Below are 27,254 nucleotides of genomic sequence, written 5' to 3'. Positions count from 1 at the left end.
GGGCGAGGAATGGGATCTTCCTCATCCTCTTCTTCCTCCTTCTCCAAATGGGAAAGTGACTCTCCAAGGACAGGAGTTTGGGCAGGGCGGACCACCTCTGCTTTGTAACTTTTGAGTAAATCGGCTCCTAAGGCTGTGAAACGGCATGGGGAGGAGCCAGTGTTCTAATCTTCGATTCACGATTCTTGTCGAGGGTCACATCCGTTTCGGTATAGGTTCGGTCTCGTTATTCAATCGCCCCCAAACCATGAAATCTTAAGATTATTGCATATTTTCTTATAATTCAATTATTGCAGGTCACTATGTTCTCTTACTGACCTTCCCGCTTCCCTCTTACTTTGTGCCCTCCAGGTGAGTTAGTATCTAATGCATTTGAAGGGCCTCAAGCTCGGGAGAACTTTTTTGTTTATTGTTTATTAATATTACAACTTTCTGACCACGGGAGAGTGATGGTTCATAAAACACTTGAAATAATTAGTTTTGGTATTAAATGATTTAATAGTCATTAAAATATTAAAGAGTTTTACTTCTTTTATCTTCCAAGTTTCCGCAAAATTTGGTTAAGTAGGAAAAGTCTGTTTAGTACTGCTTTGGATTTTGAAGTTTGTTGAAATAGCAAATTCAATACTACTCACCTTTGTTTTATTTCATAGCCATAGCAGAGTTGCTTAGACTTACTTTAAATTTGCATCTTTTGTTATGTTTAGCAGTAGATTGTTAAAGTATTTGTATAATAAGAAATATTGAAGAAAAGATATTTTTGAATAATTTGAAGTGTGAAAATAGGAAATTAAATGGGGATAGAAATTAAATACTTCTGTTGCTACTTAATCACATAATTTTTCACCTTACACAATATCTTTCAATTGAAACAAAGGAGAGAGAGATCCTACAACATCTTCTTATATTTGGGCTTTGGCCCTTTTTTCATCTTTAATGGAATTTGTGATACTGCAAAAGATTGATTTTCTTCCATAAATCATAAAATAATCCCTTAATGATCCGTAGCATACCTTGTTCAGTAGTATTTTTACAAAGGCTTTTTTACTCGGTATATTTCCAAAGTGATGATAGTAAATCTGGGCAGTACACACTTTAATGTTCTTTCATCTTCTAGCTATTTATTTCCCAGAATTCCCTTATGGAACTTGTTAATTAGAATTTGATATTTCTAGTCTAAATTATTGTACTAAAGTTATGTATTTGCATGTTTTATTATCCTAGTACAGTTGTAACATGATATTTTTTAAATGGTGGGAGTCTTTGGTCATACTCTTATTTCCAATTAAGTTCCTTGAATTGGCAAAACACTTGGATATGTCACCATCATGAACAAAAAAAATTTATGCTGAATTAATATATAATAAGTAAATAAGAACATTTTAGGGTTGTAAATCTAAATACTTTGTTTTATTTTTTGATAATTTATTTTGATAATTCCTATTTTATCCAAATACAATAAAATTAGAATAATTTTAACTGGATTATTAAAGGCATGTCAATTGCAAAACAAGGGTTACAAAACTGATATGGTTCAAGGAATAAGAATTAAGAATAAACAGTTTTCTGTTGTGATATAGTGCTAACCTATGATTGATCAAAAATAGTGAAAAAGTGGGGGAATGCTATGGTGAAATCTGTAGCTCATATCACAAATCATATTATGGGGCTTTAAATCAAGAGTGAAAAACTTGCGACCTTTTAAAATATCCCGTGTAGCCTCTGGAAAAATGTATGTATTTTTCCCATTGTAAGGGGCTTGAGAGATTTTGAGGGGAGAAATGGTCCATGACATTTGGACCATGACAAATTTGAGATGTAATGCCTTTTGCATTTATTATAGTTATATCCGTAATGAAATACTCTTAATTTTAAACAGCCCTGCCTCAGAAATTATTTCATTTGTAGTAATCAAATTCATTCAAAAATCCAAGACATGTTCTTTGTCATTTCAGACATGGATAATGGATTTAAATTGCAGGAAGCTAGATTAGAAGAGATTTACTAACAGCATAAGTAGTTTGAGAGTAGGATCAGTCTCCCAAAGAGGTGATTGGCTCCATTTGCAACAGTTTTAATTTGATTTCACGCATGGAACAGAAAGCTGTGATAGCCTAAATCACCTCTTCCAACTTTATAACTTCATTGCTTTTTTACTTCTTATTTATGTCAATGAAGTATGCTTTCCTGAAACAATTTATGAAAATGTTTTTAGGATTATGAATGATCCTGAAGTTGTAAGCTATCTAAGACTGAACATTGTACTTAATAGTCCTTGACTTAAGACCATGATAGGACCTGAAAATTTGTCATTAAATGGTTCAGTTGTTAAGTGAAGAATCACATGACTGCACCCAATTTTATGAACTTTTTGCCTCTGTTAAATGATTCACTTGTAGTTCTTAAACTAGACATCATATGACCACAACTTTGCTGGTTGGAAGTTCTCTGGGAAGGTCACAAATGACACAGGACTGCAGGATGCTGCAATTATCATAAATGCAAGCCAGTTGCCAAGCTCCTGTATTGTGACGCTGGGTATGCTGCAATAATTGTAAGCGTGAAGACCTATTGTGAGTCATTTTCACTGCTGTCATAACTTCTAATGTTTGCTTTCCAAGGACTGGGCACACCGCAGCATAGCAAAACTGCAAACTGCTTTATTGCAACACACTCCTTCCCAACAACAGTCTGTTGTTCTGGGTCAACTCCACCCTTCTAGTAGTTATGTCTTTAATATTCAGTCTTTTAATATTCAGATGAAATAAAAGTCTCAGTCTACCAAGTAGCATGCAATCTTTGCCTTTTTCCAAAAAGTTCTTGAATTAATTGGGATAGGATGCTATTTCAGTGTGATTGCTCATTTTCTAGTTGCTGATGAGCTCCAGGCAAAACTCCAAACTCCAGGCAGGATTCCCACCAGAATATACTGCTCACCATAGGTTATGGTCCTGTCAGTGGAATAACACAATAGTCCTCTTGCCTCTGATTCTTTGTATACTGCCAATCTCCAGGCAATGCCCCAGCTTCCTTGTCTGTAGGCTGTTTGCTATCACCTTTCCTGCTGCACATACCTCACTTTGTCATTAGCATTTACTTTTCTAAGCTAAGAGCCTGAGTGGGGTTAGACGATCTCTGGACATCAGCACATCCATCAAAACGACTGGGCATGGCTCAGTTATAACAGGCAGCTGGAATGTCAGTTTGGATACTTGTGATTGAATGCATGGGGTTTCTGCAGCTACTCTTCAAAACAGCAGGCAGCAACCCAACTTCACTCCTTCACACGTCTGCCTATATGGAGTTGCATTTGTATTGAATATCATTGCAACTTAGGAATTGGTACACAGTAGAAAGTGATGATTACATAGCAGCTTCAGTACATGAGTAAAGTGTTTAGACTTAATATACATGTTTTATGCTTTAAATCAAATTACATTGCTGCTTGTATAGAATTTTAATATTTAATAATATGCTTCTGTGTACACTAGATAAGCCTACAAACTATTTGAATCTCATCGCTTATCTATCAAAGCAAACATGTTCACATTGGATCGAAAGCATTGAAGGTTTAAACATTGCATAGACCTTGTTTTTCAGCTTGGAATAACATCAGATTGCTTCTGCTGAGGTCAGAATAACCTGTTTTGAGCAAGAAAGGACTTGTGGGATAGTTTGCTAGGCTATAAATTTGTTCAGTTTGTTCCAAGGTTGGAGACATGCCTCTGGCTTCAGACGAAAGAGTCTGACGTTATATTCCTCCCTCTCTTGCTACAACAGAAACCCAAGAAAGCCCCACCTGCCTTGATAAGAGAAAGAGTATGTCACATTTGGTGGAGGGAGAGGATCCTAACTCCCCCAAAATTAATTGCATACAGTACGAGGACTTCTTTTTTTGAGAGAGAGAGAAAGTAACTTATCCTTTCCTACTTCTGTATTTCTTGTGTATAGTTGAAGGAAGCACTCAGATTTCCATTTAGGATTGCTGTGCTTGATTAATCCTTTTCCCCATTTACTTGGGAGCGTGATCCACTAAACTTAATAGAAATTTTATCTGTATAAAATTTTGCTATTTGAGTAATTAAACTTACTCTTAATTTTTGCAGAACTTGGTATTAACTGCAGCCTAAGTGTTGTCACTAATATCTGATTGATTAGGTAACCTAAAATATTTCTCAACTTGAATAAAATTGGATTCATAATTATTTTTTCCTCTTAAGTTACATATTCACGTATATTCTTGATTAGCTCAAGAATTTGTTGGAAATATGTCACCTTATGATCATGGAGTAAGATAGTTAAGAACTAATAAGGTGCTGGCCTTGAAATCAGGAGACCAAGTTCTAGTCCTGCCTTAGGCATGAAAGCCAGTTGGTGACTGAGCCAGTCACACACTCTCAGTCCAACCCACCTCACAGGGAAAATAGGAGGAAGAAGAACTAGTATGTAAGTTTGCCACTTTGAGTTACTTAAAAAATAACACAGGCAGGATAAATATAATTGTTTGTAGAAAAAGGAATGAGTTTGCTAGTACTTCAAGTTCTCTCTGCATTGTATTCTTACTTCGAAGTTCCCAAAGAAGTGCACCTGACTAACTCCCATGAAACCTTTAGAAGATAAATCCTTTTTAATTAAATCTTACACTTAGTGTTTATTTTTGTTGTGCAATTTTATTATGTGTATTACTATACTAAGCTATTTTGAATTCTTCTAATGTTTCATGGAGGCACTTTTTAGACTGAAGACAAATAACATGTAAGTGACATAATTCAATTTATTAATCAAATTTATATAGCTGCCCATCTCACAAGAAGTGATGGTATAAGTGATTATGACCCTGGGTAAGTATAGCCTTACTCTATATCAGTTGCATGACTTAATCATGGACACCTCTTCTTCCCCCCCTCCCCCAAACGACATACGTGATTTAAGAAATTAAAAGCATAACATTGCAAATTAAAGAAACAGTACACTGTTATTTGCTGTAAACATTCTTTCAATATTTTCAGTACAAACTTTCTTAGAGTCTGTAGTCACAGACGTTTATCTTTATAGGTGAGAAAATGTAAGCATGTAATTGTCTTAAACTGAAAGGAAAATATCCATTTCAAAATTAATCTACAAGCGCATACATTTTGAAAGCTGTGACATGTTTTAGAAATCATTGGAGGAAACAAATTCTGCATTGTCTACAATTTCATCTACACTTTCATTAATACTTTAATAAGCAAAGAAATTGGAGAAAAGTTTTTAACAGTTGAAAATATTGACAATTTATGAAAATATTCAGAATAATTTTCTCCACTTTACATTTTGTTAAAAGCAGGTAAAATACAACTTTTGTAGAAATGTAGAGTAAAAACTTGGGGGAAAAACCCCTACTTTCCTCTAAAATTCTTTACCAGAAATTATTTTTATCCAGCTACTTCATTCTTCCCAATGAATCTGCCTACATTTTCAGTCTTTCCTTGGACAGATATTACACATAGCCCTTAACATCCTGCTTCAAATAATTCCTTCCCCCCCCCCCAAGTCCCTTTAAAATTAGTAGAACAGCATATAGGAAGTAAATTTTCAGTGAAATTATTTCTACTACTATCTTCTCACCTGTTCACTCTCCTTATATCTGTATAATATATGTTCCATTTTTCCTTGTGTAAAGAAAAAAATTATAAACAGCACAGAATGCTGATTTTTTATTAATATGGTAATTGCAAACATGTCTCTATTTTTCAGAATCTGTCTGGATTTCTGCTGTACTCAAGTTTTAGTATAAACGGAGTTCAAAAAAGATACTATGCAACGAAGGCACAAAGGATTAAATACTGGAGTGCTTTTCCTCCTTTCTCAGCTCTATCAAGTTGGGTTTCACAACATTCCACCTGTCACACTTGGAACTTTGGCAGTGAACATTTTCTTTTTTCTACAACCCCTGAAACCTCTGGACAAAGCATGCATTAGTGTCAATTATTGTCTTTACAAAAAAGATTGGCATCGTTTGTATCTTTCAGCATTTCACCATGCAGATGACTGGCATCTGTATTTTAATATGGTCTCTCTGCTTTGGAAAGGAATTAAACTGGAGAACAGGCTTGGATCTATGTGGTTTGGATATATAGTTGCACTGTTTTCACTACTTGTGGGAGCTGTGTACATATTTCTGGAAGCTGTACTGGCGGAACTTCTTGGCAATCCTTCATATGAACATCATTGTGCTGTTGGCTTTTCTGGTAAGGCGCTCTTCTTTATTATGCTTCCTTCCCCCCCCCTTTTTATAAGGCTTTATTTATTGCAAATGCTGTTAAGAAATAGATAATACGTATTTAGGGAATGTGAAATTAGCATGTTCTTGAATGATAACAATAAACACAACTTTGTCACTGATGCATTTTCCTAGAAGTCTTTCACAAAGGAAACTAAAAGATAAATATTTGGACTTCCAGGGAGTATGGCAGACTGAAGATGGTTCCATGAACAGTGGAACTAACTTTTACAGCTATAAATAGGGAGCTGACCAGTAGATCAGCTGCTTCAACTCTCTCTGAATAAAGGGAGGACCCTGGAGGGTTAGGGTGAATCAGGACACAGGAATTTGCAGTAATTGTTCCAGCCTTACATGAAGCCTTTTTAGTGGACATTTTCCTTGCTAACCATTTTTGGAAATTGCCCATCAACTCTTTCAAAGTTTCAAGACTATAAACAATGTGGAGTGTCTTCAAGCCTTAATACAACAAAATAAAGATTTTTCTAATCTTTACAAAATTTAAATAGCAAAAAGCAAGACAAGATTTTGGCTACAGGAAGTTTTAAACAGATTAAGGGCTTAGAAAATTTTGGAATATTGGATTTTGAATAATAGTATTTTAAAATTAAACGTAAAGAATAAATATATTCTTGTGGGAAAGAAAACCTTTTTCATGTTGGAGACATTACAAGACAATTTACAATGGCATTCAGAGATATATTTGAGGAATTGCACTGGCATTTGAATGAATTATGTCAGCTTTGTTGTGTCTTGGGAATAGTCTGCTCCCAGAAAAGGATATTACAAAAAAAGATATGCAACAAAATTTATCTGAGAATATCAACAAGACTTTGAATAAGAATTTGTCATCAGATACTTTTAAAAAATGGACGAGACTTTAAAAATTAATAAGGATATAAAAATAACAATCCCAGATCGCAATTGGAACACTTTTTTCTAGACTTATAAAATACATTGTATTATAAAGTATTGAAGAAATTTGTAACAAAGATCAACAACTATCTGAATTGATTACAGAGAAAGATTGTTCTGTATTTTTTTTAAAAAAAATGTCAACAATGCTAACATTGAATGTTACTTCTTGACAAGAGATGAAGAAGTAGCCATTTCATATATTAAACTCGTGTATTGCTTTAAAAGATTTAGTTTAAGGTTGGGAGGAGGAATGAGTAGGAATTCACCTTCAAGGCCATCGCTGTAAAGAAGATAAGGCCTTGGAGGGTTTTCTAATGGAAGGGAAACTGATTCTTTAAATTAATTGGAGAATATGATTAATGACAAAATTAGAAAGGTGGAGAATTGTGTTTTAATATATTGTGCAAGGGGCGGAGATTTCAGATTCCAGCTTCTTTCGAGCAAGCATTTGCCAGTGTATTAGGCTAATAAAGGACTTAAGGTAAACAATGCCTCAGAGTCACTTGAAAAGCCCATAGGTTGGAAACTTGACAAAAAGATTACCAAGTTTATTTTACCAGGTTTACAAGGTGACATGTTATTTTTGTGGTTCTTTTTGGATGCTGATAATCTGGACTAAAAAAGTGGCATATTGGATTTACATACATTTAATATGGTGTTTAATCCTTTCCCCCTACAATTACTTTGTGTGTTCTAATTTGATAGCATTTAAACTGTATCCAACTGTCTGTCACTTAAAGTAATAAAGTTTTGTAAACTTGTTTAAAATATAAAATATGTTAAATTTTAGCGTTTTGTTTATATTAGGATACTGAGATTACTATGTTTGCTTAATGTGGATCTGTTTATGTTTTATAGTTGAGATATGGAATGTATTTGAATGGGATATGTTGTTATGTGGGGTGGGTTTCTTTGGAATTCTTGGCATTTGAAATGGAAAAATGTTGTATATTGGGTCTTGTCTTTAAAGGAGAAATGATCCTATTCTCATATTAGACTTTAGATTTTTGTTTAAACTGACATATCAGGACCATTGTATGCCTTTTAAATGGGAGTTTGCTTGCAGCTAAGAGTTGAATAATAATAAAACACAAAAATCTGAAATAGAAATGTACATCTATACATGTGCTGATCTCAATCAGATAGTAGCACCTTGCTGATATTTTCTAAGTTTGGAAACCAAAAGTGATCTGGTCTCGGAATCCAAGGATTATAGGCTAGATTGAGAAGTGAAAGGGGAAAAAAACCTATCCATCCTGCAATAAATTAGTGAAATATGTCTTTTCCCTTCCATTTTCCCTTTTCCCTTCAAAGAAATTGCATGGCTATGTCAATTAAGTCATCAAGAGCTGAGCTTGATTTCAAGATTATAATGCATACTTTGGAAGAATGATGCTAAAATATCAGTGGTAGTCAACAAAGAGCACATTTCCATTGCTACTTTTCAGAAGTAGTATCAATATTCTTTCAATGATCAATATTGAATCAAGAATTTATGGTAAAATCCAAAAAGAGCTTTTAAAAAAAACATTACTAATTTGAATCAGAAATTGAATTGTCAGGAGTAACTCTTTAATATGCCAAGAATTGATGGTTTGACATTTACAAATCTTTCACTGTTCACTGTGTTATTTTATCAAGCTACTCAGGGACCTGGTAATGTATAGTTTATAGCTGAGAGGTATTCTATTTGTGAAGTAACATCACAATTAATAAGAAATTGACATCTACACTCCTTTACTGTGGCCTAGGTAGGAATAGGGACGCGGTGGCTCAGTGGGTTAGGACGCTGAGCTTGTCGATCGGAAGGTCGGCAGTTTGGCGGGTCGAATCCCGAGTGCCGCGTAGCAGAGTGAGCGCCTGTTACTCGTCCCAGCTTCTGCCCACCTAGCAGTTCGAAAGCATGTAAAAATGCAAGTAGAAAAATAGGGACCACTACGGTGGGAAGGTAACAGCGTTCCGTGCGCCTTTGGCGTCTAGTCATGCCGGCCACATGACCACGGAGATGTCCTCGGACAAGCGCTGGCTCTTCGGCTATGAAACGGAGATGAGCACCGGCCCCTAGAGTCGGAAACGACTAGCACACATGTGCGGGGGAACCTTTACCTTTACCTTTAGGTAGGAATAGAACTGAACTTGATCCTGTTTGTCACTATCCTGATGGTATTATTGGAGAGGTATCAAAATTCTGTCTTTGCAACATCATTTGCTTGTAGAAAACTTGCTTGTTATTTAAATGCTTTCACTAGGCTGCTGTGTGTGTCACAGACTAGATAGATTAGGCTTGCAGCCCTGAAGTTCCCTTCCCTGCCCTAATGCTGAAACTGCTTTTGATGTTCCAACAGCTCTGTATCCTTGATTGTCATGAGAATAATCTGTCTTTCTCACCCCAAGTTTTAAAATAGGATTACTTTTCAATAAAATGAGAGATTTTATAAGGTTTCCTCAGTCATTTGCCTAAACATCTGATCTTTGTTCCAGGTATATTAGCACAATATTGCAATCTATTTATACTAATGAGTACTGTCTTTTCTTTCCCCAAAATCACTGGTAACGTTATCACTTTTCGGGGAATTTTGTTTTTAGTTTCGAGAAAAAGTATTTTAAGAGTACAAACAGATTTAGATATTTTTGCCACTGTAAAGTATTGAAATACTGTAATAGAAGCAATTTATATGTTCTTTGAATAAATGGAATGCAAGGCATACTAAGAGCAATAGATCCTCCATATTCTTTAGTTTTTATATTACTTGAGAAATTCTCTTGACATGATTATTTTCTTTATTTTTATATAGGAGTGCTATTTGCTTTGAAAGTTCTTAATAACTATTACCATCCAGGGGGATCAACCAATATTATGGGCCTGAATGTATCCAATAAATACTCTTGTTGGTTGGAACTTCTAGCAATCCATGTATTAAACCCACAGTAAGTTTGCTGTCAGTCATTCAGAACTTAAATTACTTTGTATATATGAATCTAGATATTACTGAAATGAATAATAGTTACATATCAATGTAGTCCTCCTCCAATTCGTCTTATAGAAGAAAATAGGGGATATAAAAAGGATTTGGCCAAAGTTATATTTTTTTTAGGCTTGGCATATGTGCAGAGGGTTTTTGCAAGATAATAGATAGGTTTAGGCCATGGTTTGCTTAATTGCAATTAAACTGTAATAAGTATCTTTCATTACCAATTTACCATGTTTTCTAGATCACTACCTCATTTCATGCAGCATATTCATAATCAAACATTACAGTTTAATGAGATTCATGGAACTGCGTCTATAGGTGGAAAATTTGTTTAAATAGAAGCAACTGCTCCTTCCTAAACATCTATATGGAAGTGGTGTTTTTCAAACAAAGCCTCATTTCTCTCTTACAATCATTGGGAACATGGAAACAATAAGCACTATGAACATATGATGTGTCAGGATAGCTCCCTTCATTTTAGTTGGGGGTGCCAGATAATCATTCCCACTGAAATAACTTATCTTTTTATAGTAATTAGTCAGTTGAAGCTAGCTTTAAGAGTAGTCATGTTGTAATCTGAAAAGGGCTTTTTTTTCTTATTATGCCTTTTAAAAGAAAAATCAACTTCAAATGGATTAGAATCAATCTAATCTACACTTGGCATTTATTTGTTCAAAGTCTATGTTTTGCTTTAGATTGTAATTTTTTTAAAAAAATACCTTTGATATTTGAGAATTCTGAAAGTATAGCTAGAAAGGTAATTCTACTCTTTATGATTTAAATAAATTAAATCTAAATAAATAATTTGGATATTTGGTGCAATTTTGATGATACCACTCTAATGGCAGAAAGTGAAGAGGAACTAAAGAGCCTCTTGATGCGGGTGAAGAAGGAGAGTACAAAAGTGGGCTTGAAACTCAACATTAAGAAAACCAAGATCATGGCATCCGGCCCTCTCAATTCCTGGCAAAAATAGATGGGGAGGAAATGGAGGTAGTGACAGATTTTATTTTCCTGGGCTCCAAGATCACCACAGACAGGAACTGCAGCCAAGAAATTAAAAGACGCTCCTGGGGAGGAAAGCTATGGCTAATCTAGACAGCACACTAAAACGCAGAGACATCACCCTGCCAACAAAAGTGTGTATAGTCAAGGCTATGGTCTTCCCAGTTGCAATGTATGGCTGTGAAAGCTGAACCATAAGAAAGGCTGAGCGCCAAAGAATTGAAGCCTTTGAACTATGGTGCTGGAGAAGACTCCTGCGAGTCCCTTGGACTGCAAGGCATTCAGACTAGTCAGTCCTAGAGCGAGATCAACTGACTGCTCTTTAGAAGGCCAGATCCTGAAGTTGAAACTCAAATACTATGGCCACCTAATGAGAAGGAAGGACTCACTGGAGAAGAGCCTAATGCTGGGAAAGGTTGAGGGCAAGAGATGAAGGTGACGACAGAGAATGAGGTGGCTGGATGGTGTCACTGAAGCAGTAGGCCTGAGCTTAAATGGAGTCCAGAAGATGGTAGAGGACAGGAAGTCCTGGAGGAACGTTGTCCATGGGGTTGCAATGGGTCAAACATGACTTCACAACTAACAACAACAACATGTGCAATTTAATGCAAAAGGAATTGTATTATATCATAAGAATAGGGCATTTATTTTAGATCATTGTTATTTCCCAAAATTTTTGAGATAGCGAAGTGCATATGTCTTCTTTAAATACATCAAATTCTTTAAAAATTTAAATGCATTGAATGGAGTGAAGGTTAATGAGGTTACAGAAAGTTTTTAATTGGGAACAATACAACATCTCACACAAGATTGCTTTCATTTTAGGAGTTCTTTTGCAGGACATCTGGCAGGTATTCTTGTTGGCCTAATGTACACCATGGGACCTCTGAAGATGTTCATGACAGCATGTGCAGGTAATAATGACCTTAGAACTTCCAAGCATTTCTGTTCAATATAATTTTAAAGTGATTATAAGTTGTACTTTATAACTTCAGAATCATGTCATATGGTGCTTACATTCCCGTATATATGATTTGATATTTCTTTACATTTCTGATTAAATTAAGTTTGATGGAATATTGAATTTTATTTTATTTATTTATATCCTGCCCTTCTCCGAAGATTCAGGGCGGCTTACAAGCTTAGCAGTAGCCTTCACTTAATGTTAAAAGCTGTCTACTATGTGTTGAGTGGATGGCATACAAATTGGTATAAATAAAGATGAGTACATTTGATGATCAAATAATGTATGATAAGTTTTTAACTTTACTTATAGGACAAAGAAAGAAAAAGAATTAGATTTAAGTCATTTGTTAATGAAGGTGTGCCACTAGCTTTGCCCATGATAGTAGTGACTGCTATAAATGGTTTTTCATAGAGCTAATTCTTGACTTACAATCACAGTGGAACCCAGAACTGTGATTGTAATTCAAGGCACCAGTTTCAGTTTTATTATTGTATTTATGGTGGTCATAAAGTTAGTAACCCTGGTCATTAAGCAAGTAAATCCAGCATATCCAATTGACATTTTTTGCTGTCAGAAAATAGTAGAAAATAGCAATGTGACTTGCACCAGTTTTAGCTTTGGGAATGGGACATAAGTAGCTGTTTTTTGGTCTGTTTTTTGGTCTGTCATAATTTTGAACAGTTGTTAAACAATAGGTCATAGGTTGAGGGCTACTTGTAATCTACACAGTGAGCTCCTTTGAAGAATGTTTGCTTGCATATGATGTTCTTTTGAACAGTACTGGAGGAAATTACATATTTTTAAATGCAAATAACTTGTAAATTAGTTGTTTCCTTCTGAGCAAGCTTGAATTAATAGTATTAATTATTAATTAATATTAATAATTAATATTAATTAATATTACTCTCAATAGCCATGAGAGGTTTTCCACAGTTCGTTCCAAAGGTTATGCCAGCGCTAACTATTGTGTAATTTCAATTCTGGAATCAGTACGATTCCAGAATTAAAAAGCCAGATACTAAATAAAATAAATATATATCCCAATAGTTATTGATTGCTGTACAGGTAATCCCCGAGCTTTTTTGAAGTTACGCGATCAGCGCCCCCTTGTGTGTTTACGAGCAAGTCCCCAAATTATGAATATTGCAGCACCATGGCAGTCATTCGCCCTTATGAGTGACCGCAGAGGCTCTGCAACATTCACCCTATTCCTCCCCCACTCCCCACAACTGCTTCCCCCTCCCTCCCTGCTGCACCGAAGTCACTTACTTGGCAAAATCTGTCTCCCCTGTGCCACGTTTCTTTCACTTTGAGGGAGAGGAGATGGAAATGCTTTTTGTGTCGACAATAAAGCTCCTGGGTGCCATAATGTTGTGCAAGTTCAAACACAAATTTGAACACAAAAGAGATCATGGCTCCCAGAAGCTTCCATTCGGGGGGGGGGGGTTGCTGGCCTTAGTTTGAGGGCAGGAACGAAGCCTTCAACTGAGTGGGAGGCATCGCAGGGAGAGTGCCCTTGCACAAATCCTGACTGCTCTTCTCCTTGTTGTCCTTGTCACTCAAGCAGCAGCAGCAGCTTGAGTTTCTCTGCTCAGTCTGAAAGGAGGAAAGCAGAGGCGCAAAGCAGAATTGCTTTCAAGACACGGGTACACTGCTCACTCATGTGCGCCAGCCTTATTGAGAGCAATCCTGCTCTGCGCCTCCTCTTCTTTCCACTCGGACGGAGCAGAGAAACTCAAGCCGCTGCCGCTCAAACACTTTATCCGAAGGAGAGCTGAGAGAGATTGGAAGTTCCGTGTGATTGCCAATGGAGCGCTTCAGAAACAGAGCCTTCCTTTCTGTGCAGTCACACAGGGTGCTTCAAAACTTAGGGAATCCCTGTGTTTTGAATAGCCCTACTGGAGCACAAACACTCCACAAACCACAATGCCAAATCCTTACCCCCACCCTACCCTAGGACATCCACAATGCCAAATACTCACCCCCACTCTACCCTACAATGGAAGCTTCTGGGGGCCATGATCTCATTTTTCAGAGAATTTGTGTTTGAATTTGCATGATATTACGGCACCCAGCAGCTTCCATTGTCGGCGAAAAAAGCATTTCCAAGCCGACTTTTCTTTCCCTCAAAAGGAAAGAAACTGCGGCAGAGGGGAGACAGATTTTGCAAGGTAAGTGACTCCAGCGTGGTAGGAAGGGAGGGGAAAGCATGAGGTATCTTAGTGGGTCAGGGAGGCCTTGGGGGCCTGTTTCATCACTAGGTCCTCCATGGCCTTCCCCATCCTGAGATTCTTCATGTTCACTTAACGAGCCATGTGTGTCTTAACGAGCAAGAGTGTGATCTCGTTCGAGGTACGAGATTCACTCCCACAAGTTTTTGAGTTACAAATGGAATGGGCAGGCTCCATTCCACTTGTAACTCAAGGACTACCTGTATATTCATTTACATATGCTGTTACAGGAAAATATCTTTAATAATAGTATGATATTTTTTACATGTTTATAAATACTCATGATTTTATTTCTAGGTGGCCATGTGTTTCCAACTGGCTTTTCAGAACAAAGGAACAACTACAGAACAGGCGAGTAATTTGAATTATAATCTTCAAGTTTTTATCTCAGAGAAAATTCTACACAAAATTGTACACAGTAGCATTTACCTTGTGCCAGTCGGTGTGGATTAATTCTGTCATTTGTTAAATTCACATCTTATTTCTTCTCTATTACAGTTTTAATATTATTCACAATTCTGTTCATATCATTTGTTAATATCTCAATATTTCAGGAAATGTATATTCCATAGGATTGAATCCTTGTTCATGTTGACATTTATTGCTCTTCCTCTGTATATCAGAAAACTTAAAAGATTTCTTATATGACTGTTATAACTTGATCAAGCAGAGCATTCATACAGATTTTAAAAGAAATTCAAAAAGGAACTGTTAGTAAAGAAATAGGACTGGGGAGGGGAAAGGGCTGAATTTAACCTTTCAACAGATAGCAATCCAGGTTTGTTTACTGAGCTCCACAAATGCTTCTCATACTGTATGGCATTAAATTCTCAATTCAGAGGGAATCTCAATTCAAAGAGTCTGTTTTTAGAAAAGCTGTTTTTAGTATTCTCAGTCAGGCCAGTAGTTTTTGTACTTTTGAGGGCAATGGCTTTCTAATCCAAAACAAGATGGTTATCAATATTCCCAATCAATTATCTTCCATATGTGCTTTCTGGGATGGAGGGAATTATAATCTAGTTATATCAACCATAGAAGCCTAATTATGGAAGGGAATCTTTGTAGCATAAGACACTATTATTTATTACAAGGCACATATTTTACATGCATTTTAGGTTGCCTGTTACTAACATATAGTTCTGTGCTTCAAATTTCTTTCATAATAATTATGAGGCAAAAGATGCTAAAATTGAATAGAATATTGATGTGTTATACAGTGAAATATCAGCTCGACAGATTTCAGTGAAAAAGACATCAGTTGAAAATGATTCCTATTGCATTTATGTTACTTTACATTAATGTAAATGTAGTAATTTTACAATATTTATAGTGATATTATGCAATGATGTAATTGTTTCCATTTTGTAATGACATTGCTATGAATGATTGGGAATCAGGGATACCTAATCATCACAACAGTGCCTGTTAAAACAAGATTATACTAGGCGCTTATGTCTGTGATCTTTTTCTGTACAGGGAATTTTAGATTCTCAGGTAATCCATCCTATCCACCAAACAACTACAATATGTATACTGGTGGACTCGCTGAGGAAGAACAGTTTGAAAGAGCAGTAAGTAACAGCTTGAGAGAAAGAGGTAAGGCAAAATAGCTGTATGACATATGAATGACATGTCATAAAATAAATGCATTTCTCTTTTTTTTAGGATGAGAAGCATACTTAAAAATAACTTTTCTTTTTTTCTTAAAACTGAGACTGTCCATTTCCCTCTATGGATGCAAGTTCTTATTGCTCCTTATTCAAAAGTTCATCAAAATAATACCAGAGAACCCCTGAAAACTTGATCCACTCTTTTATACGGATATGGGACAGCTGTTAAATAGATTCTAATCCAGGCTGAATTATTTCAGTGATGTATTCCACCCGGTCAGCCAGAGAAGTGTCTTTACCAAGAGCTTTGGACTGCAAGAAATGTCATCTGCACAGAGCTTAGAATCTATATATAAGTAACACATTATCTCCATCAGTGGCATACACACCATCAAGGCAGCTGCCTTAAGACTTGAAAATTTGGCCATGCCCTGCTGCCTCACTGTGTACACTTATGGAGGAGTCTAGGTAATGGAGCAGCCCGCACATGGAAATGGGAGCTGGAGATAATCATGGAAGATAATCTTGGTGCCTACTTAACATGGCATTTGCCAAATAACAGCAAAGAATTGCAGCATGGGGCCCCAAGAGTGGCCCATGTAACACCACTGCTCTGTGAGCTGCGTTGGCTGCCAGTCTGCTTCTGGGTACAATTCAAGGTGTTAGTAACCACCTTTAAAGGCCTTCATGGCATGTGTCCAGGCTATGAGGGACCGTCTCATCCCAATGGGATTGACCTGCTCCACCCATGTCAGCAGAGGAAGCATGCTGCAGGCTTCATCAGTCTGGGTATTCCAGCCAGCAGGGTCCAAAAGAAAGGTGTTCTTTGCTGTTGCGCCTGCCCTTTGGAACATCTTGCCCCCTGGAATGAGTTCGGCTCCAATCCTCCTGATCCTTCTGTAAGAGCCTAAAGATTTGCTTCTGCCAATTAGCTTGGGGCTCCAATGGGGGAGTATCACAGTAGAAGCGGTTGACAGTTTAACAACATATCCCACCTCTTCCCATCCTGCTCCTGCCCTCCCCATCTTTTAATTGGGCTGCAGTATTTGATTTTTTTTCATAGTATTTTATTTGTGTCTTTTAGTTTTGGTATAGTTTTTATCTTTTTAGATTGTCAGCCGCCCAGAGTTACAATAGTTCAGATGGGTAGCGAATAAATTTTACAAATAAATAAAGAGACATAGAAATTCAGATCTGTTAGTCCCAATGCTGATACAGTCTGTCAACAGTGCGTTACTGGAGAGAGAGCACCATCCACTGCTGCCTGGACATCAGAACGATTCGACAGCCTTGAATATAGTTACTAGTTCTTTAACTGATTTCATATGTTGGGATAATATATACTTCATTTGTTTTATATCTACAAAAGGTGTTTTGGCTGATGTCTTTGCCTCCCACTTAATAAACAACATTTCATTTCATTTATTGGATTTCTATACCGCCCTTCTCCCTAGGGACTCAGGGCGGTTCACAGGGCATATATAAATAACTATACAAAAATTAAAAGAGAATTAAACCATGCCCAATTAAAATACAGCAATAGTAAAATAATAAAACCAATTAAAAACCCATATTCCCCTTCAGGCCAGACCAGCTAACTCAAACAAGTGGGTCTTCAACCCGCGACGGAAGGATCGGAGGTCCGATGCCATCCGGAGCTCAACCGGCAGTTGGTTCCATAGTGCCGGGGCACCCACAGAGAAGGCCCTCCCCCTGGGGGCCACCAGTCGACATTCCCTGACCGGAGGCACCCTGAGGAGGCCCCCTCTGTGGGCACGCACAGGGCGGAGGGGAGTTGACGCCGGCAGCAGGTGGTCCTCGAGGTATCCCGGACCCATGCCATGTAAGGACTTAAAGATCATAACCAGGACCTTGAACCTCACCCGGAAGACAACTGGTAACCAATGCAGCTCGCGGAGCAAAGGTGTAACATGGGAGTACCGGGAAACTCCCAAGACAACTCTCGCGGCCGCATTCTGTACCAGTTGGAGCCTCCGAGTGGTCTTCAAGGGAAGCCCCATGTAGAGAGCATTACAATAGTCTAGGCGAGAGGTCACGAGCGCATGAGTGACCGTACACAGGGCATCCCGGTCCAGATAGGGCCGCAACTGGCGCACCAGGCGAACCTGGGCGAAAGCCCCCCTAGTCACGGCTACTATATGGTCTTCCAGGGTAAGTCGTGAGTCTAGGAGGACTCCCAAGTTGCGAGCCCTATCCACGGGGGGTAAGAGCTCACCCCCCATAGAAAGCGATGGAACATTTTGAATGTCCCGGGATGCCGGAATGTACAGCCACTCAGTCTTGTCAGGGTTGAGTTGAAGTCTGTTCCTCCCCATCCAGACCCGAACCGCCTCCAGGCAACGGGACATCAGTTTGAGATATAGCATGCAGATGGACAAATGAGCACCTAAAGCAAGACTGGTTAAAAATCTTTGCCTTGTTCAGAGTTGAGTAGGAGATGACAATAGTAGTATGAACAATGGGGAGAAGGGATCCTTGCTTGAGATGGGGGCCTGGAAAAGATAACTAAGAAATCACTTTCCAGTGGTGGATTGCCTGACATCTGGGCAGGAAGCTTCTGTTATTGTGCTACCCATCCATTTCAGACCTAACAGTTCATGTGCTTTGCAGATGTGTCTACACAGAGCTGTTGTTACCTATATTGACCATGTAGCATTAGCAGTAATGGCAAAATCTTTTATTCTTCTATAGATGAGGTTTTCTATTCAGAAGGAAAAGTGGAATCTTGTTTTCCTCTACTCTGCTGTTTGTATAATATTTGATTATAACTGCAGTTGTGTGACGTGATTAAGACTGGCTGAAATAATAACACATACATCAGTTTGACATATATGTCTGGAAGTTTTAATTTGCATAGTAAAGACAGAAGGTTATGTGGACTGCATTTGTGCTGCTTAAATCAATTCAAGGATCAGCTGACCCCCTTTTTTATATCCCACTGAAAACATTTCTTTTCTGTATAACTCAGGACATTCCCATTTCAAAAGCTGATTGTACTCTCTCAGTTTTTCTCCTAATAGAATGCAAGTATTTAAAACTTGTGCATATCCTCCAGTTCTTGGCCAGGATGCAGCAAGTGCCAAGTGCTGCCTCTTACATTGTGTTCAATAAAAGTTTTAAATAGCTCTGGATGCTCATTAATTTGTGTTCCCAGGAAATACAGTGACTTATGATTGGCTACTGTTTACAAAGCCACAGCTGTGTTAGTTTATTTCGTGCAAGAAAATTACCACAGAAAGTCAGAAAATTGAGATACTAATAATATGTATTGTAATCATTAAGAAAAAAGATGTCATAATTATGGCATCTCGAGTCAGTACAAACAAATAACTAGAAACAGCTGAATGCTCAACACCCTAAGTGTGGAGACACAACTTTAAGAGTTTGTATGTGTAAATAGAACGAGATATTTACTTACATTCTTGAAATTTTGTACCAGATAGGAATAAAACTTCATACCTCATTCTTCGCCCTTTTAGACTTTGTTTTGGTAAAGATACCCAGAGTCATAATAGTTATAATTAACTGATACTCTATTATTAAAATAGGTTTAAAAACAAAAATATATTTACCTCTTTATGATGCATCTTGCAAAATCAATTAAGGATAGCAAAACACTATGTAATAATCATTATGACCACATAATATAAAATGTTTAAGACAGCGAAAAAGTCTGAGATATTGCTTCAGTGCTGGAACTCCAGTGAAAAAAGTTTAAAAAATAATGTGAGAAAGCATAAAAAAGCATCTAATGTTATTCTTTTTAATAATTCTTAATATTACTATAGAATAAGAAACATAAAAATTAAAATTTTAAATAGTATTTAATTTTTCAGTTACAGGTGAAAATACTATATTCCCATATTTTTGGTTCCTTCCTCCCAAATGTTTCGCAAACAAACTTGTAACACAAAGTTTTCATACTTCCTGGTATTTATCATGAGTGCACATAATACTTTTTTGGAAGTTCACTTTTTATTGATAGAATAAATGTTATCCACAGCACACTCTTTAGGGCCACTATAGCTTGAAAGCAAACTAGTTTGGCAGGGTTTTCATACTGTGTTGAGCTGTAAAATCTTTAATCACTGGAAATGTGAACTTTGAATTGGCAATGAAAATATTTTATGTTGTCATAACCATCTATTAGATTATGTGATGAGATACATCAATGTACAAGTGCCCACCCAATGCCAAAACTACTTTGAGAAATTATAGAAAAATGTATAGAACAACATATAAAAACACGTGCATTCTTTGATGAGGCAAAAACTTGCCTATGACTTAGAAAAGCTCTAATCCACTCGGAGGCTTCAGCTGGTGCAGAATGCTGCTGCGCGAGTTGTGATGGGGGTTTCCCGATACTCCCATGTAACACCTCTACTCCGCGAGCTGCATTGGCTTCCAGTTGCCCTCCGGGTGAGATTCAAGGTGCTGGTGATGACCTATAAAGCCCTAAATGGCTTGGGTCCGGGATATTGAAGGGAACACCTGTTGCCGGCATCAAGTTCCCCTCGTCCTGTGTGCTCCCACAGGGAGGGCCTTCTCAGGGTGCCGCCGGTAAAAGACTGCCGGCGGATAACACCCAGGGGGAGGGCCTTCTCAGTGGGTGTGCCTGCCCTTTGGAACCAGCTGCCCGTGGAGCTTAGGACTGCCCCCGACCTTCGGTCATTCCGCCGGGACCTGAAGACCTGGCTCTTTGAGGCTGAGAGTTTTTAAATGGGGTTTTATATTTGTTCAGGGATTAAATTTAATTATTTTAACTGTCTTTAACTTTTGTATTGTATTGACGTTTTTAAATACTTTGTAAACCGCCCTGAGTCCTATGGGGAAAAGGGCGGTATATAAATTCAATAAACTAAACTAAACTAAACTAATTAGAAAAACACTTAAGTACCATCTCCTGGTGGGTTGTGTTCCATTTCCTGTCCAATATAATAAAACTACTAAGGCCTAGATCAGTAGTGTTGTCAAAGAACTGATAAATAAAATAATATTCTCTACTAAAATGATTATAATAGTGTGTGAGGAGAAGTTATGTAATTTTGTAATAGAAAAATGTTCCTCGATTAGGCATCTTCCAGATGTGTTAATTTATTGTAAATATGCAAACTTAAAAACTCCTAAAAGTAGTTTAAATCTGTAGAAACCTTTCTGCTGATAATTTAGGTATATGTCTCATTCAGAGCTTATTGTTCCTTACAAAGACTCTTAAAACTTGCTTTAATATACAGTCACAATCACATGATTGTCCTTTGCAACCTTTCCTGTCAGCTTCACCAGAAAGTCATTGGGAAGGCAAGGTCACAAGTTGTAAAATTCCCCCACCCTCCAGCCCCTCTGTGCCCACATCAGCCATTTATTTGTGCATCCTGCATACCCTTGCATTCCTTCTGAGCAAAGATGATATTTCCCCAAATCAGTAATTTAGTTTTCATTTTAAAATGGGATGATACTGAAGCCTGTGAGGGGGAAAGTAAGTGGGCGGGGGCAATAAATACAGCAAAGAGTATATACTGCAGTACTGTATAGTAGTTTGAATGTGTATTCTGTGTCCTGTTTCCTCCACTGCCTGTTGCATAAATGCATCTTTTCATTTCTTTGCCTTTTTCCTCTTCTGACTTGCACCCAGCTGCACTTCCAAGAGAGTGGTCATGTATTCCTTTCAGTATATTCAGAGGAGCTTTCTGAATTTGGGCAAATGAAATAAATGGCTTGGTATTGCAAGTAATGTGAGTTGAACTTGATTCCTGGTGATTCCAAAGCTTACTTCGTAGAGCTTTTGTCAGGAATATAGAAGTACTTTGCCACTGCCTTTCTTGCAGGCTATTTTTTTTTCAACTTCCCTATCTAGCCTACAGTCCTGGTATTCCTTGGAAGTACCATCCGAAGTTAGGCTGAACTCTTCCTAACTTTCAAATTTAGATGAAGTCAGCCAGCTACTACAATCTGCTGAGGCCCAACTGAGTTATCAAAAATTATAAAAATCATTTAAAATTATGTGCCCAAGTAAATACATTAATTTGAAAGAGAGAAAAAGAAAGAAAGAAAGAGGCTTTTGTTGCATATAAACATTTTCTTGGCTATATTTTGCATCTGTGGTTTGGCTTCTTTCATTCTTGTCAGATCAGTTTCTTTTTTAAGAACAAAGTTGCTCTACTTTTTCACAATCCAACAGACTCTAGGTTCCCAATATTAATAAGCATTATTCCTTACACTGGCTAGAAATTTTGCAAATGGCAGTTCCAGTATACCTGACAGTCACAAGACTTAAGATAACTGCTCTTACATGTGTCTTAATATTGCTAGTTCTTGCTATTGAAGCATCCTTTTTAAAATGTATTCATTTATTAAGAAAATGTATATGGCCACCCATCTTAAATAAGTAATTCTTGGTAGTTAGCACCAATTTACACACAGAAACAAGTTAAAATACTCCAAAGTAAAATACCAAGGCACCATATCACAAATTCACAAATTTGTCCTAATGCCCAGGGAAAAAGTCAGGTCACAAGGCAAAATTGGGGACCCCTGAATCTCAAGGAGGACACTATCACATAACATAAGCTCTATGGAAGAGAGAAGACACACATTCCTTCAATGATTATAACTTACTTATGGAGATTTGCACTTCAGTTAACTCCTATCCTGATTGCATTAAAACGTGGACATGTATTAGCTCCTTTACTTGCAATGCATACATTCTACATGGTTAATATTTTGTTATTTTGCTATTATCCTTTAAAATGGAAAAAATTTAGTACATTTCAGCTGTAAAATATTTTATTTTTTCAAATTCTCATTCTTAATAAGGATGGATATGCATGGTAGCTGTAACAGTCTCTTCTGAGTGCCTTTCAGATATTTTTTGACTACTTTTCCCATGCCAACCTTGAATTCAGTGGGTGATAAGAATTTTAGCCTAACATCCAAAGAACCCCAGATTGGGAAAATCTTTCTAGGAATGCCATACCCTACAATTTTTGAGAATACCCTGGAGATCTTTTTAAGCCATCCATTTATTTTAAAATTCTTAATTTAAATGTCAATCATTTGTAAATATATTTCATTTCCAGATTGCAAAGTTAAATGTATGTTTCTCTGCTTTTTCAAGCTGACTAAATCCTATTATGAATCAGAGTTAGGATGTTTGTTACATTGCTGATCTTTCCAGAAAAATCCTTTGCTGCATAAACCACATAATAGCATGTTTAAATTGTGAATTCAATGGTGGATTAGTATAAAAAGTGTCTCTCTGTGTGTCTGCGTATGTGTGTATTCATCCTTTTCACCCTATTCTGCATCAGATGAAATCCAGAGTGACACAGAAAATGCCAGATACTTGCAAATAATCCCTGGGCTTCAAATAAGGCAGACAATAAACAAGTCTATAATAGAGTTACAGCTTCCGTAGACCCCATCTGTTTCAAAATAGCCCTAATTCTGCTTACTATGTGGAATGTTTTGTTGACTGGGGTTTGGCCTACTTTCTCTAATGTGCTGCCTGTGAACCTTTGGAGACATCTGCTGGAAGAGGTGAAGCAGGACCTGAGATAGAATTCCTAAATATTGGAGCAATAACTGTTAATTTGTTTAAAAGCTATGAAAATGTCTTGAATAGAATAGAACAGAACAGAATAGAATAGAGCAGAGCAGAGCTGGAAGGGACCTTGGAGGTCTTCTAGTCCAGCCCTCTGTTCAAGCAGGAGAACCTATATCATTTCAGACAAGTGACTGTCTAGCCTCTTTTTAAAAATTTCCAGTGATGGAGCACCCATGATTTCTTGAGGCAAGCTCTTCCACTGGTTGATTGTCCTCATTGTCAGGAAGTTTCTCCTTAATTCCAGGTTGCTTCTCTCTCTGATCAGTTTCCAGCCATTGTTTCTCGTCCTTCCCTCTGGTGCTCTGGTAAATAGTGTGACCCCCTCTTCTTTGTGGCAGCCCCTCAAATACTAAATGTATGCTAGGTTTTTTTATTTACTCAGAAGCACAATTTCATTCTCTTGAAGAAAAATGAGAATAGTTCTGAGATAGTTACTGGTAATGAGTGCCATCTTCATATGTTCTCCATTTTTGCTTCTACATTATGGTCAGAATTATTGCCATTAAGAGAAAATTGTTTGTCCCAATCATCAAAGTCCAGTACACGGCTACAAAGTACATCTTTTATCACTGTGCTGGATGAAACTGTTGTGGGTTGCAGTTTAATTGGTCCTGGATAATACCAGTTTTGAAAGGGCTCGCTATATAATGAAAACAATCACAATATTAATAATGAGGAAGCATTGATTTTTTTTATCTCAAAGGAAGAAAGACCCAAAGGAAGAAAACTTTACTTTGACCTGTATTTTTTCAGGCCTCAGACACCAGAAAGAAAGTGAACTCAATCACCAGGGGGGGAAAAAGTGAACAGTCACTATTTTGACTTCTTACATTGCATATTGTGTTCTTTTTTTGAGACTGGTTGCATTGAAACCCATTCTGGGAACATTAAAGCCAGAAGTTATACATCTTTTAAGAAAGTGCTAAGGTGTTGTTAGTAAATGCTAATGACACCTTAGCACTTTCTTAAAGTTGTATAACTTCTGGCTTTAATGTTAAGTTTAGTTTAAATAGCAGCTGTAGGAAACATAAGATGACCACAGTAGGGTAACTCATCTAATTCTGTTATAAATGAGAATTGTTAACAGGATGACAGGTTAATACTGTGTAGCACTCCATTTCCAATAGTATTTGAGAGGCTAGAGAAATACATAATTCGGTCTTCCCCAACCTAGCTTCTTATGCATTTGATTTCCAAATCCTAGAATTTAGAAGGGCTTAAAGTGGAGTGCATAATGATAGCAGTTCTCATTGCTGTTTTATCCCTAGAATTTGCTATTGAAGGAACTAGTTTAGCTTCCCTGTTAGGACTTTCAATTAGTTAGTTGTACGCTCCTTTTTAAAGCCACCAAATTTCAAGTAAAAACACAATCTACTGTATGGGTTCCTATGTACAGCTGTTTTTAGAATTATTAACCACGATAATTGAGAAGCTTTATCTTCCCTGCAAGTTCTTTATACTATTTTTGTTATTGAATTGTGCTAACTATGACCTATCATTGCAATTTAGTTAGCAATTTCTGTTCATTTCTTTTTTTTTTCAAAATAACAAAAACAAACTTGTATGATCAAAAAAATCAGTTTCATTGTTCCACATGGAAAGGTCTTAAAACAACAGAAAAATATTATTCCTGACAACACAATCCCTCGTTGGGCTTCTTCAGGTCTTTCTGAATACAGAAGAAAAGCACTCTGTGTAGATGTTTGACTATATGCCTAAGTTTTGGATTACGTCCAAGGACTAGAAGTTTCAAATCAGTGTAGATCATATTGTAAAAGGAATAAAGGTAAAGGTTCCCCCACACATGCGTGCTAGTCGTTTCCGACTCTAGGGGCTGGTGCTCATCTCAGTTTCAAAGCCGAAGAGCCAGAGTTTGTCCGAGGATGTCTCTGTGGTCGTGGCTGGCATGACTAGACACCAAAGGCGCTGTTACCTTCCCACCGTAGTGGTCCCTATTTTTCTACTTGCATTTTTACGTGCTGGGATGAGTAACAGGCGCTCACTCTGTTACGCGGCACTTGGGATTCGACCCACCAAACTGCCGACCTTCTGATCGAGAAGCTCAACGTCCTAAACCACTGAGCCACCGCATCCCTTGTAAAAGGAATATTACCTTAGAATTCTAAAAGAGTTACATGTTCACATTTCATTTCAAGTGATAAAACCTATGTACTTCTCAGTTTAATATATTAACTATAGAAATAAATGTGTTTGATACAATGTTAGAAGAATGTATATTAAGTTTGTCTTTGACTTTTTTTTTCTTACAGGAAGCAATACAAGGCATTACAGTAGTGAAAGAAGGCCATATGGCTTCTGGCTTTCACCAGAAGAGCTATCAGCTGAGGAACTCAGAAGGCAGAGACTTAATAGATTTGAGAGGTGGCAGTAGTCTAAAGTATAGATATAAAGGACTCTTCATAGCTGTCAAGACATGGCAGATATTGTTCATTTAAGCCATTTCTATTTCACGAAATATGTTTCATGGAGGCTATCTGAAGTTATCTGTGAGTGAGAAAGACAAATCTGCTTGGCACACGGACTACCAAATTTAAAACTGAAATGCAAAAACATTCTTCAAAAACTGAACATCTTAAATAATTCACCATACTATCTAAAATTCTATAGCTACCTTATATATATTAGTTCTTTTCAATAAATTGCTTTTGGTATTTTAAGCATTTTGTTATTCTGTAAACTTTACTAACTTGAATAAAAGTTTTCAGAATAAAGATTAGAACTAAAAATAGATTTGGTCCGGTTGTTGAAACACATGAGCCACAATTACAGCACTTTTATGATCTCCATGCAGAAATAACTACTGAAATAGAAGAATACAATGATTTACTATGGAAATGCTTTTCTGCAAGTTGCACATTTAGAATATGAAAACATCGTACAATTTCAGTTTGTATGAAAATAACTGCATAACATGAGCATGTTGTAGCTATAATTGTAGCTAGCTAATTATTTTTGTATACAAGATGTATTTGTGTTTTTTTTATTATGTTAAAGAAACCAAAGTTTGAAAAATTTGAATTCTTCCTTCAGTCTCATTTGAAGTAGATTTTGGAATTCACATTAATTTGGGCACAGCCCATTAAGCCTTATTAACTTCAACAGTATAACTTACTACATTTTAAGTTACTATGAATTTGTAAATATAAATTATTTTGATATCCATCCCATATTTTACTTACTTCCCTTGGAATATTCCTCATGGCCTTCCCAAAATAGAGAAACTAATATTTTGTGGAACAGGAAAAAAAGCAAATTGGCGTTCTGCCACAGCTATAAAATATTCCATGTAATATTTATCATTACTCGTTTGTGATTTAGCTTGTTCTGATAAAACTCTCCACGCTTCACTTTTCAGTTTATATCAAGTATTTTTTTACTTAAACCATTGTAACATTTTCTACTTTAGATCACTCTGTGCCTTCCCCGATAAAGTGTATATTAAAAATCATATTTTAAGTTTCTTGAATATTTCTGGTATTTTTATTTTCAGTGCTCATAATACTGTTGTCTCCATACTTTTTAATGAACAATCAGTGGGCTGCAACTGAAACTCTGTTGTTGCAACTTGGTTATTTACATCTTATTTACTGTTTTGACCAAGACAGGTGATCTCATGCCGATTTTGAGCTTCAGATCAGAACCAG

The 27,254-nt window shown here is 36.9% G+C and overlaps 1 protein-coding gene across 2 annotated transcripts; it reads left to right on the top strand.

The window, feature by feature from the left end:
• On the top strand, positions 1-27,066 carry RHBDD1 (rhomboid domain containing 1). 2 transcript variants are annotated; one of them, XM_081328520.1, is made up of 8 exons: positions 1-351; positions 2,400-2,554; positions 5,737-6,230; positions 9,976-10,108; positions 11,983-12,071; positions 14,653-14,706; positions 15,832-15,951; positions 25,860-27,066. In XM_081328520.1, the coding sequence occupies exons 3-8, from the start codon at positions 5,798-5,800 to the stop codon at positions 25,979-25,981; spliced, it is 951 nt and encodes a 316-aa protein (XP_081184646.1). In that variant the 5' UTR covers positions 1-351; positions 2,400-2,554; positions 5,737-5,797; the 3' UTR covers positions 25,982-27,066. The 2 variants fall into 2 exon arrangements, with proteins under 2 accessions (XP_081184646.1, XP_081184645.1); XM_081328519.1 differs by lacking the exon at positions 1-351 and having other exon boundaries at positions 2,123-2,554.
• Positions 27,067-27,254: the final 188 nt, after the last annotated feature.

Source organism: Vipera berus, assembly GCF_964194415.1.
Source record: "Vipera berus genome assembly, chromosome: 5".
NCBI lineage: Eukaryota > Metazoa > Chordata > Lepidosauria > Squamata > Viperidae > Vipera > Vipera berus.
Note: the sequence above shows the minus strand (reverse complement) of the source record. Positions and strands in the feature narration are given on the sequence as shown.